The sequence below is a fragment of the Amborella trichopoda genome, chromosome 11 (genome assembly GCF_054954075.1).
Source record: "Amborella trichopoda isolate Santa Cruz 75 chromosome 11, AtrichopodaSantaCruz75HAP2 v2.0, whole genome shotgun sequence".
Lineage (NCBI taxonomy): Eukaryota > Viridiplantae > Streptophyta > Magnoliopsida > Amborellales > Amborellaceae > Amborella > Amborella trichopoda.
This window is the reverse complement of record NC_142346.1, coordinates 43,062,315-43,080,283: the sequence shown is the minus strand read 5'-3', so window position 1 is coordinate 43,080,283 and position 17,969 is coordinate 43,062,315. Positions and strand designations below refer to the sequence as shown.

Genomic DNA, 17,969 nt, shown 5'->3' with positions numbered 1-17,969 from the left:
CGTTTGACGCGGAATCGAAATGTCCGTAATATCAATAGTTCTAACTTGCGATAAGCTAACAAACACATGGCAGGCCTAACCCACGCATGAGAAGACGCCTTGACGTGTGACACGTCGCTCCCGTATCTCTCTAATCTCGTTTGTAGGGTATTGTGTTCTTATTAAAAGAGCATTTCAGTGCTCCCGTCTTTCGATGTGGGACAAAGTTAGAGTTACATAACTAATAACATGTATATATTTATTACAGCATTGTAAACATAATGTGACAAATAGGTAGAAAATGTTAGCTCTACGGATTTTTTGGCTTGCACACCCTTGATTCCTCTCCAGCGCAATTCCCCTTTTGGGGCTTTATTTTTATTTTTAAAAAACGTAAAAGAAAAAAAATCATGTTGTGAAAAAAATAAAAGGAAAAAAATACCATTTGGGGCTTTATTTTTATTTTTTAAAATCGTAAAAGAAAAAAATTTATGTTGTAAAAAAAATAAAAAAATAAAAAAATAGAAGAAAAAAAATCTGTTGTAAAAAAAATAAAAGGAAAAAAGAAGAAGAAGGTAATACAACAAGCATTTTTGGTAAAAAAAAATACATTTTTTTATTTTTCTAGTAAAAAAAAAGAAGAAGTAATATAACGTATTTCTTGTCAAAAATAAAATAAAAGATAATACAAAATAAAAAATGTAGTACAACATCTTCATAATTTTTTTGTCAAAAAATAAAATAAAAAGTAATACAACAAGTATCATATTTTTCTTAGCAAAAAATAAAAAGATAATTCAACAAATATTTTTTGTCAAAAAAAATAAAAGATATTTATAAATACAACAAGTATTTCTTAATACAGCATAGGAATAAATGATGTAATAGTATAGTTAGTTAGGTTGTAATAATACACCCTAGGGCACCGATCCGTTTTTTAAACCACTGGTTTATTCTATTTGAAATCTCTCTCTTTCTACTAACAATCTTTTTTACTAAATTTATTCTAGAAATTTAAAATTTTAAAATTTTGAAAAATTAAAGTATTATTTCGAAAATTGGTACACATTATAATAATTTCTAGATTGATAACCAACTCTTTTATTTTATTTATTAATTTTTGCATTATAAGTCATGTAATGTACTATTTTTCTTACTATTGTCAATAATACATTTTAAATTTGATGATATTATAAAATATTTTGGATTTGTTATTATTTGTATTATAAAATTTAAACCAACAATTTTAATTTCAGTATATAATATTATAGTTACTTAGGTTGTAATAATTTTGGATTATAGTTAGTTAACTTATAATAATTGGGGTTTTTTTAGCGGATTAGGGTTTTCCGCTTATTCAAGATTTTCGTGTCTATTTTTTTATCAATTTAGTCTACTCTTTATTGTAGTCCACGTATGATTATATATTTTGTCCATGATAATTCTATGATTTTTTTTTTGTGTGATGTAAATTTAATGGTTAATATAAGTTTATACAGGGAAATAACATCTCAATATTTACAAATTGATGAAAAAAAGGAAAATTAACAATGTAGTACCCTCATTTCTTATTAGATTCATAAAAGACAACATTTATAACGAATTTTAATAATTTTTTTAGATTTTTTTTAAAGCTTAATTCAATCGAGTCGACCAATTCGCGATCCAAATCGCCGATTCACCGATCCATATAGGTTTTTAGAATGCTCGATCTGGGTCACATATCATTTTTTAAACCACTGGCTATGATACTTGGTGACGTATTGTTTGATACACTCCGTACCCATAGTATAGTAGCATGTTGTTGACACGCCTCCCTGCGCGAGCAAGAGTTTTTTGAGATCGGTGATTATTGGGGGAAATTACAAAAAATTCAAAAAAAATTATAAGAATACCAAAAAATCAGAAATTTTTTTATCATGTCTTTTTACTATCATTTTAGCAAAGATTGTAAAGTGTTTTAGCCATAAATAATTATTTTTACATTTTTGCATTCTTTTTTAATTATTTAAAAAAGATAAAAATTTATATAGAGCCAAGGCTGTACAATCAAATTAGAGTGCACCTCAAAATTTTACTAAAAGTAGTTGTTTTGATGCCCAATTATCTTCAAATTGATCATCTTGACTTCAAGATGCATGGCATGCAAAAAAAATAAATTTCAAATTTTGAAAATAGAGCATATTGTAATGCATTTTTAGACCATCAATTTTCAAGATTTTTCAAGTTTTCATAAATACACTCGATCTACACGATTTTTGAAGCTTTGAATTTTATAATTAAATATGAAAGTATATTTTAAAGCTCTCACAAAGATAGCTTTGAATTTTATAACTAGATATGAAAATATATTTTAAAACTATCACAAATATTCTTAATGTTGAAATCACTTTTCTGGGCACTATTTGAAGGTGTGCTCTACCTTGATTGTTTAGAGCCTTAGCTCTATACAAATCGCCCCCTTAAAAAAATACCCCCTTTTTATTTTTTCTAAAGAAAATATCTCCATACCTTTTATTTTTAGACCATTTCACAATTGATCCAAAGTTTTAAAAGATATATTGGAACATAAAAATTGTATATATTTTTTTTTTAACCCCTAGGTTAATTTAAACCTGCTTTTTTACGCCAAACAAATCTAAAAAAACATACATTTTCTAAAAACCATCATTCCAAACTTCTAGAGAGAAAGGCTTCATAGTAGTAAAAAGCTATCGGGAAGAGAAATGTGTTTGGAAAAACACAGGAGGAGATAGAGTGAGAATGAGAGAAGCAAGAAGAGAGAGAGAAGTTTGAGATATATAAGTGAAGAGAGAAAAAGGATTTGGTTTAAAAAGAGCACATCTTTCTAATATTTGTTTAAGTTAAAAAATAGATTTAAAATGACCAGGGGATTAGAAGATATTTTTTGAAACATTGGATTTAAGAAATAAAACCTAAAAATAGATGATATAGAGATATTTTTCTTTTTTAAAAAAAAAATCTACTTTTTTTTCTAATTTTTTAATCCCATTTTAATATTTTTTACTTAATCATACTTTAAATATACATTTCTTATTTTTTATAATTTTTTTAACCTTTTTTTTTTTTTGCTGCTACAGTATTCTGCCCTACTAAGACAGAAATACTTGGAGTCGGGCCGAGTACTCATATCGGGCATAGGATGAGAACTCAGCCCAAGTAGTGGTTTGAACACAGGTTAATACCTCTTTCCCTCCACCAAACCTGTGATACTCATAGTAGCATGTTTCCCTCTCTCTGTCAGCGCCCTCTGTTCCACCGAGTACCGACAGATCACAGAATTTACTCATTTCACAATTTTACTTTCACAATTTTACTAAGTGATTCATTTCATCATGTCCTTAGAAACTAGAATTTCCAAATACAAACTACCAAAGCTGTTTACATCTCCGAGGGCCATAAAAATGTCATTGGAACGATCCATCACTTGAGGCTACACAACAAGGTAGGCTCGGTGACATGACATATAAATGTTATAAGCTTGATAACTTGAACAGTGTAAACAGATTTCCAAAACTTGAATAGAAAAAGCTTAGACATGAAATCAGTCAAAATGGTGAAATCAAATGAACACAAAATACAAGATGGAAACCAGTAGAAGAATGAAACACGCCCAAGCCTCTACAATACTCCTTCAAATCTGTGCTTCTCACTCCTGTCTTTCCAACTCTCCCATTCTCTCTATGATTGCCTAAAAAAAGTAGGAAATGGAAATTCCCTGAGCACTGCAACTAAAACACCCAATTGCTGATAAACTATTAATGTAAAAATGACAAAACACATGAATATTTATTAAGCATACCCTCTTGCTTGTTTCTTGCAGCTCCCCTGCAAGTATAAATTCATCCAGGATCAAGTATACCTGAAAATTTAATGCTGTTTATTGCACATGCAACAGTCTCCAAAGTCTAGCATTTGACCATAAGAACATCTGATCCCTGTTTAAAATTCTAAAATTTCTACAAATGGAGTTGCAGAACACATTATTATACACTGATGCACACTGTTTATTGCACATGCAACAGTCTCCAAAGTCTAGCATTTGACCATAACAACATCTGATCCCTGTTTAAAATTCTAAAATTTCTACAAATGGAGTACAGAACACATTATTATACACTGATGCACATGCTCAAACTTGTAAGATCAAGAAAAAGAAGCTAAAAGATCAGCCATATTTATGCAGGATATATGTGCGCATGTTATAATACTTGCTCTACCTGTACTTCTTACTCACTGGAACACATGGCGGTCCACACACACTCATGCACAGAACGAAATGGAGGCCCATAGACACACACTCACAGGGGGGGGAGAGAAAGAGACACTTGTATCTACTTGCTCACGAATGACCCTGCCTCCTATGGAGTCTATCTCAGCCATCAGATCATAAACATTTTCATGCAATTCCTATTGTCATGTTCTTTCCAACACACTGAAGCACATCAAGGTTTCAATTAAAGAGATCCGTTGTAGTGATTCTTTATCATCCACTACAATCCCCCGTCTACCGATCTGCCTAAGCTGCTCCACTATCAGAAAGAAGCCCCTTAAGGGAAAAACCACATACCCCACACAAACTCATCAAGAAAAGGAAGGCGAATTTATGATGTAATAAAAACGATTGCATACTTGCAGTGTGCATGCTATATGATGCAAATCAATTCAACACATCATCATAAGAAGCACAGTCAATGACTACTCGAGCGCAATGCCTGTTTCATATGCAACAGCAAGAAGCTAGAGAAGAATAAATACGGAAGGCCGAAAGTCCTTACTGACCTTATGGAAATTAAATACCAAATCCAGCTCACACACATTGCTGAAGAAGTGATCCAAGATCTCCACAAATAAATGTATGCACTCCAGGTATGCTAGCTCATTATCAGTGATATCAACACACATGGAGAAAAACAATCCCGCATACCGCCTGTAAATAACCTTGTGAGTGCGAAACTGCAAAAATATAACATGACCACCTTCAGCGGATTATGCAACACCATATAGTGAAGGGAGTAATATTCATAAACACATGCAGTTAGCATTCAACAGGATAAAACTCATAGTGGAGTAAGCTGTCATCAAAGGAACCCCTGAATAGTGATTTTCTGTGATAATGTTCTTCTCTGATGACATTGAACCCTTCAAACTTTGTAGCGAAAATGATGGATAATATGTAGCCACTTTCCATTTGATATCAACATACATATTGGGGTGAGGTGCAAATGAGCGAGGCTCGCCACAAAGGCCCTGCGTGATGTGGGGCGGGTTTGGGCCCCTTTATAGGGCCCATTAGGCCATTATTTAAGGCCTGTTAATTAGTGGAAGGGCCCAGGAGTTTGGTGTTAAAGGCCCAATGGGCCCTTGTTATATGATTTTACATTTTGATAGGGTGCAGATGGGCCGGGCCACAACCCAAGCAATCCATGAGAACAAACTATAGAACACATAGTTAACTCATGTCCGTAAGAAGAAAAACACAGAACACCAGAAAAATAGCATGAGATGTACTTCATCTCAAAACAAACCAACAAGTTTCCTTTTAATGCATTTTTAAATAGGGAACTATTCCAATCCATTAAGAGCAACACAGTAACACAGTCTCTGTAATGCAGTAAAAGGTTCCATGAAACTTATCCCCAACTTTGCTTAGGTATCCACCATGGAGTCCTTGTCGCTTGGGAACTCAAGGAGCGAAGTACATAAAAAAACCAGAATAGCAGACAATAACTCAAGAATCTCCAAAAAGTACTATGGTCAATGGCGTCCACGATTGATTCCTGGTATACATGGATGGGGCCAAACACAGAACAGCATGGTGACTTTAATCAATTTATTTCAAGGAGTACATATTGGTGAACCAAGATCGATGCTGTAGAATTTCATCTTTATAACTTGATGTGCTGCCTCCTATGTGCTAAATTGATTAGGTGTGAACTTCAATTTTTTTGAGCTGGCCATTAAAATTACAAATAATGGAATTTTGAATTACTGGCTGTAATACTAAAATCTTTACCACAGTTCTTATTTTAGGTTTTCTATCTTTTATTCAAAGTTTAAAAAAAAAGATTTAAAAGACTCAATAAGTTACACATAAACTTGGTTTTTCCTACAGTTGAGTTATGGGTCAAGTCTGAGTTTCCAAACTAAGGTCCTAATTATAGCATACTCATAATGATTCAAATGTAGCATTTATAACCCCCTTCCATTGCATTTCAATAGAAAATATATTGATAACAACAAAAAACAAGATCAACAAAACATACTCACAATTACTCCATAGGAATCAAAATAAATCCTTCTTTTATAGTCTTATTCAGAAATTTGAGCTGCAAATGTTTCTGCATCAAAGGCGTTTAATAGATTCAAATTTCAACTCCCTTTGTTTTCATATGAAGTATGGATTTTCCTATTCCCAGCACTCTTAGCTTAATGAAAAAGACCACAGCAATGTGAGCCGGACAGGCCTACCATTATTTTTTGTATATGGCTCTCCTACGCGGGTGGCCTTTAACTCATGCCTCATGAGCTTTTTGTAATCTTTTGGGGAGCGAGTTCTTTTCACCATGTCACTATAATATAATGAAACCATACTTCAAGCAAACCATGTTTGTCACATTTGTATGATGCCAAAATTTGCACACACCCACTCTTTATCCCAATGATCAATCCCCAAGAAATTAAAATTTAATTTGCACCATAGATATGGTTAAAATGAGCCCCCCTCCAAAAAAAATCTAGACCATCCATTTGGTGAAATTTCAAGATTTAGACCTTTACGAACTCAAAATTATTTTTTTCCTTTTTAAGATTATTCATCTAATGATAATAAAGCCATGTAGAAAATTTGAAAGGGGAAAAAATCCTTCTAAGGACTAGATATAAGCATCTCACTAAAATGGATGGCCTATGGTAATTAGGCTTAAAGAAACACTTTCTAGGGTGTGTTTTCAAATGTTGTTTTTGTTATGATTGTTCCTTAGAATGAAAAGAGTGTGTATTTAAAAATTAGGGTCAAGCAGATGGCCCTAACATTGTCTTTGAGTTCTTTTCTCAATTAGGATCTGTTTTGTCTCATCCCATAAAGTACATTGAACTAACTGATTGGAAAACCATATGCTCTAGACTCCATAAAGTCTCCAAAAATAACCAATGAGGTTAGAACTCTTACTTTTCTCTGTTTTTCTTTTTCAATTATGATGTAGTCATAATTAATGCCATTCCATCCAAATCAGCTAATTTTTTCAGGAAAGTGAACTTGTGATCTAACTCCATCAACCCATAACTTGCCCTAATTGCTGGAGTTTCTTAAACAAAATAACCATAACCAGGTACAAGTAAATTCTCTTAGAATCCAGAAAACCACAAAAGTCTAATAATAAAAATAATTCAATGAGGTAGAAAACAAAAAGGCAAATGCATGAAACACATGATTAACCTCCATTCACAAATAAGATAAATGGGGGTAAAAACTGAAAGAGCTCCTGACCTCAACAAAGTTTGTGAATTTGGGGTCCCTGTTTACGACCAATCGGTGAACCTGCAGAAACCCAAACCTTGAATGGTATTTAAAAAGCAACTGAAATCTGATGAAATTTCATAGAAGAAAGAAAGGAGAATATTGGGATTTATACCTCATATTCAACCTTGTGCTTCTCAGACTCCTCCAGTGGAATATAGTATTTTGCAAGACGGGTCTTCCCTTGCCTGTTCTGAAGCAATATAAACCGGATCTGCAAAAACCAAATTCATTTTGATCTTTATGTAAGTCAATAACAGAAATTTACCAGTAAGTCAAAATGGAGGATGATTCAACCTTAAAACCAAGAGATTAACTGAAAATAAAGACATAATTCAAACACTGAAGAAAGGGTTCAGTGCATTGCTTACCATGGTGGATTATAACAAGGACCAGCACAACTCTTGCTGCTTATTCGGAAAAAGGACAGTAATAGAATAAGGGCACCAAAAATGCCTGCTCCTTAGACTAAAAGGCCAAGGATGAAGCTGGAAATGTCAAGGCAGAAGAAAGCGAAAATTAACACCAAGCATGCTATGATGCATACGACTAGAAAACCATGTGGTTACAAGTGTTTTCCACTGTCTAATCAAAGAGTGGATGATGATGTAGAGAGGAAGGGACTTACCAAATGAGTCATGGCATCTTACTATGGGGTCATTTCTCCCTTCATCACCGTCCATTGTTGATTGGACGGTCATGATCTCTATGATCATAGAGTTTCTATGGTGCAAAAGATCAGTGCACTTACAAACATGCACTAAAGCTTTGTTACAAGGACATATATACAATAAGACTATTTACTCTTGCGTGGTGGGGGATGAATCAAGGCACATAATACAGATTAAATTTTCTCAAATGTGGTGAACCATTCTAAATGTAGAATTTTACATCCAACGGCTAAGAGTGATTGTGAACTCCTTGCACCAAAAATAAAATAGTCTTACAATATGTAATACCTTATAACAATTATTTCAAAGGAAATCTAGCTGGCACCTTCAAAGTTTTATTAGAGTGTCTTCCCTTACACTTGCATCATAGAAATTGGAAAGATCAGAAGTCATTGGAGTCACTGGAAAGAAAGTCATTGTTTCTCGTAATTCATTGCAGTTGTTAGGAGAGTGGAATGAAGCATAAACAAAATAGTGCTCATATTAGACTATGTTACTATAGCAGCATATTGTCCACTTACTCCCCTAGGTCAGAGAGGTACTATAAAGGACTTTTTTTTTTTTTTTTAGTTCAGAATTTTCGGATTTATTAAATAAACATTGTATGATTTTTTTTATTGGAGTTTTTAAGCACTTAGATTGACCACCTAAAGATTGGATGGTCGTTGATCAATATTTTGGTGTAAATTTTTGGAGACAATAACAGAGTGAAGTTGAAAAAACCAAAAAAAAAAAAGAGCTTGCTTCCCAGTTCAAGAGTTTAAAGTTGAGATCCCAGGGAGCAAAGATTATTTCGGCCGATTCAAATGTATAGGGGAATTCTCAACATTCATTCAAGGACAAATTCAAAGATTAATGTCTTTTTTCGAAAGTGTTGATTGTGAACTCTATCTCTCTCTCTATTCAACATATGTACATTTTATTTGGTTGTTTCTTTGTCTAAGTCACACAATTCGCATGGGTAATTCATCATTGGCATTTGCATACTTGAAGTCATTGTAAGATATTTTCTTTAAACTTAACTGTACTGAGAACATTGGTTTCTCTTGAACCACGGTAAAAATATCATTTTCTCCAACCGTGATGAAAATGAAAATTTCAACAGACACACGAGGACACTGTAAAAGGCAGATATTGAGTAGAAGAAATGGTCTTACTTTGTAAAAGTAACGTCTTAGTAGGAAACAGAGCTTAGTGTTCAAACCTGAAAAAAAGTACAAACTTATGAAAGAAGCCAAAAATAAATAAATCAAATGTCACCAAACTGTATAGACTCTTTTCCACAAAATAGACCCGGAGGCATGTGTGATGCATGGCGGTCTTTGAGAAATTAAATGTTAACCGGCTTGGAAAATCCAAGATGTGTTCAGATGGTGACTATATACTCTCAAGGTATATCTAAGCCACTTAGATACTGTGAACTTTTCATGAGTTGTACGCTCAAGATGAGTCATCGGAAAAAACAATCTGAATAATAATTTTCTATCAAATACCGACCAGATTGTGACAATATCCTCTCAAGGTATATCTAAGCCACTTAGGCACTGTGAACTTTTCATGTGTTGTATGCTCAAGATGAGTCATTGGAAAAAACAATCAGAATACTAATTTTCTATTCAAATACCGATCTGACTAGGGTTTAGTTTCAATTATGTATACTACATTATTAAGAAACAGTAAAAGGGTGGACAAGTGTCAAAATAATAAAACGGGACTCTATCTTCTGAGAGAATGTAAGAAAATTGAGAAATTTAAGGCAAATTGTACAAGGCATATCTAAATTTTTCAAATGTTCATTTTGGGTCCTTATTTTCCATATATTTCCTTAAACTTAGTTTCTTTCTTCTAAGTCGCTGCCCTCTTTACCTCTACCCTCTTTTTTTGGCTCTATCTCCCCTCCAATAGTGATGTAATCTGAGCACCCAACTTGTGGGATGCCATTAAGTTAACGTTTATCAAAAAAAATTTGTGGGATGCCATCTTTCGTTTTCTCATAATGTAAATTTACTATAAATAAAAAAGTCAACCTTTTTCTAAAAAAAAAAAATTAAAATTAGAAGTCTCTCTCTTTAGTTCTCTCAGCACACACCAAAATTAGGCTAAATAATATGGCAGTTAATATCAAAATCTAGAAGGATCTCTCCCTCACTATCCACACACCAATTTTAGGAAGTGCAAGTTTTAGCAGGCCTCTCTCTTTAGTTCTCTCAGCACACCAAAATTAGGCTAAATGATAGGGAAGTTGAGATCAAAATCTAGAAGGATCTCTCCCTCACCATCCACACACCAATTTTAGGAAGTGCAAGTTTTAGCAAGCCAACATAAATAAGAAAAGATCCCCAAAATAAATCCATGAAAAATTATAGGAACCAAATCTATAGGAAGGAGGAGAGAGAGAGAGAGAGAGAGAGTTTAAGTAGGAAGATATACCTACATGTGACATTTCCGTTGTTTTTCCAGGCTCCAAACATATGAAATTACAATACATTGTATTGGCCGTGATTACAAATAGTACATATTTGATGTGTTTTCTCAAAAAATAAATAGTACATACGTGTGTGTGTGCGTGTATACATATATAATGGATTATGTTAGCATACTCATACATATGAATATTTTTCTTAAATTACTCAATACTTTAAAACACTTGATATCCTTATTCCACCATGTAGCAATTTTTTTGCCTAGGGGTATTTTTAGGTAATTAACCAGGGGTAAAGTAGAAATTCTTGATAGAAAAGAAACGCTTATTAACTATAGTGGAGGATGACATCATCCACATGAAGTGTGACTTCATCCACATAGAGCAATGATTGCTTCTTATAGAAATACCTATCCTACCCCCTAATGACAAAAATGCCCTTACTCAAAAAATTTTGTATTACAAAATGAAAGGCAATGAGTATCTAAAATTGTTGAATACATGAAGGAAATACTCATATGTGTGTGTATATATAGCGAAAGAATTCCATGAGACCCCAACAATATATAAATTATATGTGACCCCACTTCTCAGCCGTTTGATCTTAATCGATGGCTAGGATTGCTCATGTCGTAATGTCACGCTAAAATACTGTTTGATTTTTAATTTTTTCTATGAAAACCTTTTTGGCTAAAATTTGGGGCGTCCCATCTCCTTCCTGGGGCATGCCTAGCAAAAACACAAAAAATAAATTCTTGTAAAAAATAAAAGACTAAAATGCCCCTAAAAGTTTCAAGGGTATTCTAATCATTTTTCATCACAAAAAATATTTTTCTATTATTTATATCATGTGCGCCCATGTCAGATGTATGCATGCCCCAAATTTGGTTGCAAAAATTATTTATAGAACAAAGATTTAAAAATAAAACGCTATGAGCCATCGGATCAAGATTTGACACTCAAGAGCCAACATGTGACATTGTGACTCAAGACATCTTAGCCATCTACTCAGATCTGATGGCAGAGAATCAGGGGCCACATATATTATATATGGGGTGGGATCACATGGAAAGCTTTCCCCCATATATATATATGGGCAAAAATGAACATTGTTTTCGCCAATAGGCTAGGCGCCATCCGATTAAATTGGACGGCATGAATAAAACAATTGCACCGGCTCTACTATGTCCGGTGCGGTCAATTTTCACGTCAAAAACATGGGAACCCGAAACGGCTTGCAGGTGGAAAACACTATAGCATTTCGCCTATAGGCATTTTGACCATATATGGGAAATGATATCATGTCACCATCACACCATGCCATTATAATTTAATGAAACCACACTTTTAGAAAACCATGTTTGTGGTATACCCAAAATTTTGCTCACACACTCTTTTCATCTCAATAATCAATCTCAAAAAAAAAATTAATTTGCACCCTATATATGGTCAAAATGAGTCCCCTTCAACAATGAATCTAGACCGTCCATTTGGTGAATTTCAAGATCTCGGCCTTTATGAATGTAAAATCAATTTTTTGCTTTTTAATGTTGCTAATCTAATGATAATAAAATTATCTAAAAAATTTAGAAAGAAAAAATATCCTTCTAAGGACGTAACATATTAATTAGGCTAAAACAACACTTTCTAGGTTGTGTTTTCAAATTTTCCTTTTTTGTGATTGTACATTAGAATGAAAAGAGTGTATATTTTAAATTTTGGGTCAAACAAATGGTCCTAACATGGTTTTTGAAGATTGTTTTATTATATTACTATACAACCATTGCATGAAATCACTCCCCTATATATATGTATGTATGTATGTATGGCTTGACCTATTTGCTGCCACTCCATCAAAACATATCATAATACCATGTCCCTCTTCTTCAACTTCTTTATCTAACATGACAAGTATTCAATCTCTCTTCTTACAAATAGTTATGTCTCTTTCATCTTCTCATTATATGTTACTTTGTTGAATATTATTAAGTTGAATATTCTATATCTTGTTTATCTTCTCATTAAATGTTAATTTAATGAAAATTACTTAGTTGAACAATTCGTTCATGGGCAAGTCAAGCATTTAAATTACTATCATTAGAGTTATCTTTTTTATTGAGTTTATATATGATTAGGTATTTATATCTAAGGGTGTTTGTGTCTCTATATTTATTTTTGTCATTATATTTGGCAGCCCTAGGTAAGAAGGGTATATACAAAGGGATGGGTTCAAGAGACCCATTTGCTTCTCTGATGTTCCAGAACTGGGAGAAGGAAAATTAGTTGAAGTGGAAAAATACCACAGATGCCGTTTAACACAAATAAGTCAGCCTCAGGTATGTCATACACATATCGTTATATGAGATATAAGGGGGACATATTGTTACCTGACACAGGCATTATCTATATATTTTCCTTTAGAGTTTCACCTTAGTCTTGCTAACCTGATTTGTTATGATAGACAGATGATATGGACAATCAAAGAATAGGGCCCATTGGGACTGAAAGGAAAATTCACAGACACAGGAATCGCCAAAGTTGAACAAAATCAAGGGGTTGGGGATCCTTGGCCGAATAATCCAAAATCGCATGTATCCCAATTCTATAGTATTTTTCCTTTTTAGTCTTTGTTACATATGGCCCAGTATGAGAATCGGTTGATTCGAACTAGGACAAAAAAAAATTGATTTTTTTAATCATTGCTTTGGGATGGTCTAATCAAATAAGGTGGGCTTAATCTACAGCATAAACACTTCTATCGACTCCTATTTTCTTACCGAAACAGCAAATGATCATTTCTTTCATTTCAAACTAGATATAAAGAGAGGTAGATCAGCATAATTTGTCTTTTGGATGAACTTAAACATTAAAACAGTAACTCTTGACCTCCTTCATGCAAACAAAATGTGCATCCGATGGAGTAAAACTCGAAGTACTAGTTGAAACCCTAAAACTCAAAAATAAAGGTTTAGAGTGATAAACAGGATATTGGGATTGTCGGTCCTCAAGCACGCTAAAAGGAGTAATTGACATAATACCTACATTAAGGGGACGCTTGGTTCATTTTTTTATTTGTGCATGTCATCCTATGGTGTGGTACATGTTAATCTTCTCTATATCAGTCCTTGGATCATTCCTTAAAAAAAAAGAGGTCCGTTGGTTCATTGAAATTTCTCTCTATGAAGGAGATTTCTGAGAATTGGCTTCACATCTCCATGAGTACTGAGCCACTTTTCCATAAAAGCATAGATTTCACACATTATGTATAATCGTGTGTCCTAAAAGACTTTTTAGAAACAGATTTCCCACAAACCACACACAGGGAATTGGCTTGGTCAACCAAAATCTCTTTCCCGGAGAGAGACATTTCTGACAAACCAAACATGGCCAAAACAAAAAGACACTTTATCACATTTGCAGAGACATGGATAAGAGAGAGAAAATTTATATCTAGAATTATATTTTTGCAACTAGAAATTTTATGATTTTTCATTTGTTGGTCAATGCTTTTAATCACGTACAACACATGTAAACTGTGGAGGAATTTGGAAAATATCAGTTTTTAGTTAATTGGGATGATAAATTACATGTTCTTAGTTAACCATGATCAAAAGCCGCCAGGAAAAGAGACTAACCATTTCAATCTACATAACCCTTCCTTAGAACAACTAAACTCTCTAACTATCCTTCAACCTTCCCTGTTATGGGAACTACCAGTTAGGACACCGAATCCCTCCACCAATGCATAAGTCTTATAGTAGTCATATGCATCTTCTTCATAGTCAAATTTCATGCCTATGTGGGATTCTTTTATTTCTGGCCCCTTGGATGATGAACCTTGTTTCCCATCTCACATATTTGTATACATCGTGTCCTTTTTTTCTTTTTCTTGTTTCTTTTTGTTTTTTTTGAGGGAGGGGAGGGAGTGGGAGAGGGGGTTGGGGTTGCGAGAAAGGGAACTTGGTCCGTGGGATTGATGGTGTTCCCCATGTTATCATGATCAGACGGCATGGGAGAAGATACACAGCTTGAAAGGGTAAGGTACATCTCAGGTTTGTGAACTACATATGAATTTATGTGTTTGAACCCGTCATATCATCCACATCTAATAACTAATTAAGGAAAAAAAAATCTTTTGAAGCATGTTTCTTTTGACAAGGTGATCTATTTCAACAAGTTCAACAATCTGTGTAGTGGGTTTATTACAATACAGAAGTTCCTATATCTTTATAACCAATCTCAGCGATTTGATCCTAGAAAAGGTAGTGGACTCTAGAGAGAGATTTGGATCAATTGCAATGATGTAGAGAGAGGTTGATAGATGATTATGAAGTCATTAAGGTAGTTGGAAAGAACCCCTTCTTTTGACATGATCACTGGCATGTGATGGATTATGCAAGGGTTTTTGAATGTTTGGTTTTATTAGTTGACAAGACATTAGATGAAGCTAAATGGGTTGTAACCAATATCAGAGTACTAGTTTCTAACTATTTGTAACCAAATTATAATCATTTATCGTTACTGATTAAATTAGTTATAATTATTTAATATTAATTAATTGTTGATTTACTGATAATTTACTGTTAATGAAATTGATTGTAAAGAAGATGATTTACAATCTCTAATTTCATGTGTAACTGTGTCAATATGATAAACTAAAATATTTTCAATAGTGCTAACTGTAGCTAGTACATAACATCTTATAAACAGAAATTCTAAAGTGAATAGAATGTAAACAAAAATTCTCTGTTTAATTCTCCTCAGGAGTTACATCAAAATTCCATCCGGAAAATTGATATTTTACTACAACTTAACTGGCTTAACAAATAAATACAAGAAAAAAAGAAATACAAAAAAGTGGCTCAGTTCAGAGAAATTTCAAAGACATTATAATCATTTACTGTTAATTAATTATCTCCAGCTCTAAATTATTATAATCATTTACTGTTTCTGATGAAATTATTCATAAATCATTTACTGCTAATTAATTGTTGATTTACTGACAATTTACAGTTAAATTGCTAATAAAATTAACTGTCAAGTAAATGATTTACAGTCTCAAATTTCATGAGTAACCATGATAAACCGTGGTGCTGAAACTATGGCTAAGGCAAAACCACAGAAAGCATTTGGCCATGTAAAATAAGATCTTTGGAGTTAACAATTGATGGTATTAGTGACTATCCTGTTAGTTTTCATAGAACAAAAGGGATCTTATGCGTAGCAAAATTATGAATAGAAGTGCGACAAAATACCAGAAATTCATCAAGAAAATATGCCACAAAAGTAGAAGATAGAGAGAAAGTTAACCTGATTCAGATCCAAGAGCCCTAAAGAGAGAAGGGGAACCACCCTGCAATCAAAATTCAACTAACTAAATCGTGTGATTCTGAAGAGTACATAAAAAGAATACAGTCTATAAAAACAAAATGGAATCAAAATCTGTAAACTCAGCAATTATCAGTGTTATCAGGACAGGACCTGTGACTGAGCCGGCGACGGCACCGATCTAATTGAACAGGCCGAGCCAGACCAGTTCACCTGTCAGGGTATATATTTAAGTAAAATTTGACAAAAATATCTAGAAAATAAGGAAAAGGGAGCAAACAAATAAAATTATAGAAAAATAGAAAAAATCAAGTAAAATAAGAAAAATGTGAGTCTATGATTCACGATGTCTTTTAATAGCGATAAATTTTTAAATCTCTTTCAAGGCGGATTTTCACTATTTTGAAAAATCAGCAGAATAATTTACCTAAACACTTAAAAAGAAAACATCCCCGATATCAGAGAACCCATCCTATTATTTATCCCTAAATCAAAATATCCCAAATAAAATAAAAATATCAAACTTTAAAGTCCATTCAATCATTTAAAAAGAAAATTTCAATAACAGAAAAGTCTCTAGTGAAGGAAATGGCAATGAATTTTCGATAGAGAGACCACAAAAAAATAGCATATAAAAACCCACAAGAAAAGGCTTGTGAAAAACTAAGAAACAGCATTTTCATGTGGAAATAATTATGAAAAATCACTCAGATATAGTGAATATTGGATTGAGATTGAAATGATCACAGATCAAGAGATTCAATATTCTTTAAAATATTTATTGCGATACAAAAAAAAAACAACGAAATTTTCCTATTTCCCAACAGTAAATCAAGAAATAAAAAAAAAGATTGAATATGCTTACTTTGGCTTCAAACGGGCAGATTGATGACCGGATTCTCGAGGAAAATAGCAGGAGAAAAGCCCCTGAGAAGTTTTGGAGGAGAAAGAAAATTTCGCAAATGAGGGCCCTCCCTTCCTCTCTAAAATCCCTTGTCTGAAACCCATTCTCTCTCATTATTAAATTTGACAAAAATGCCCCTGCATGATTTACAAAAGATTAAATAAAATAGGGTAGGGTTTGTAGAGAGCCGAGGCTGCAATCAATCAAAGTAAATCGCACCTTGAGGCAGTGTAGAGAAATGTGGTTTCCGTACTAAAAATCATTGTGATGGTTTTGAATAATGTCGATCAAATATATCTATAAAAACGTGTAAATCTTGAAAATTGATGTGTTATAAGATGCACTATTTTCATAACTTTATATCCATATTTTTCTCGGATGAACAATTTGAGGCCTCTTCTAATAAAAAATTTGAGGTATGCCCTAATTTTGATTCTTGAGAGCTTCGCATTCTATATATTTTTTCCTTTTAAGTAAACGTAAAGACTGAAGAGCATACCATGTAAACATTGGACCAATCGGTTGGGACTAGTTGGTCGATACAGTGGACCGCTCCACCAGTCCTTGGCTAGTTCAATGACCCTCGGGTCCAATATGCTAGACCGGACCAATCTTGCAACCGATTCATAAGTTTTTATTTCAGACTAGCTGATCCAATCCAGTTTTTACAAAATTGGCAATTACACAACTACAATCTTCAATACATCATAAAAATACAAAAATGGAGAACTCAAAATTGATCAATAAAGGGATCATGTTCATTTGTCAAATCAATAACCTACAATGAGTTAATGTCACCTCAACCTGGTTCATATTCTTGATAATTGTACGCTCTCTTTTAATTGTGAACTGAATGTAAGAATCAATAGATAATCAAAACAAGAATATGTAATGACTTTTATTTTTATTTTTAATTTTTAAAGCCATATCAGCCTAAAATGGCTAACCCACGTTTCTGGATTGCCTGTCGCTGATATGGACCAGTTTTCATATGACCACTTCACTCGATCCAGGTTTTGAAACGTTGATCCACACATAACCACTCAAAGAGATCTAGCAATATGAATTACACAAATAGATACCATGAAATTCAATCTATTTCGAGTGTTAATTATCAACAACGAT

General features: G+C 33.3%; 1 protein-coding gene across 8 annotated transcripts; it reads right to left on the bottom strand.

The window, feature by feature from the left end:
* Window positions 1-3,297: 3,297 nt before the first annotated feature.
* Window positions 3,298-17,122, bottom strand: LOC18448269 (SNARE-like superfamily protein). 8 transcript variants are annotated; one of them, XM_011630257.3, is made up of 10 exons: window positions 16,806-16,916; window positions 16,094-16,153; window positions 15,923-15,965; window positions 9,348-9,394; window positions 7,891-8,007; window positions 7,635-7,733; window positions 7,490-7,540; window positions 4,783-4,956; window positions 3,803-3,862; window positions 3,298-3,691 (listed from the first exon to the last, which is right to left on the bottom strand). In XM_011630257.3, exons 5-10 carry the CDS (start codon window positions 7,891-7,893, stop codon window positions 3,650-3,652), a joined length of 429 nt encoding a protein of 142 aa, XP_011628559.1. In that variant the 5' UTR covers window positions 7,894-8,007; window positions 9,348-9,394; window positions 15,923-15,965; window positions 16,094-16,153; window positions 16,806-16,916; the 3' UTR covers window positions 3,298-3,649. The 8 variants fall into 8 exon arrangements, with proteins under 8 accessions (XP_011628559.1, XP_011628558.1, XP_011628557.1 ...); XM_011630256.3 differs by lacking the exon at window positions 9,348-9,394; XM_011630255.3 differs by lacking the exon at window positions 16,094-16,153.
* Between the last annotated feature and the right edge of the window lie 847 nt (window positions 17,123-17,969).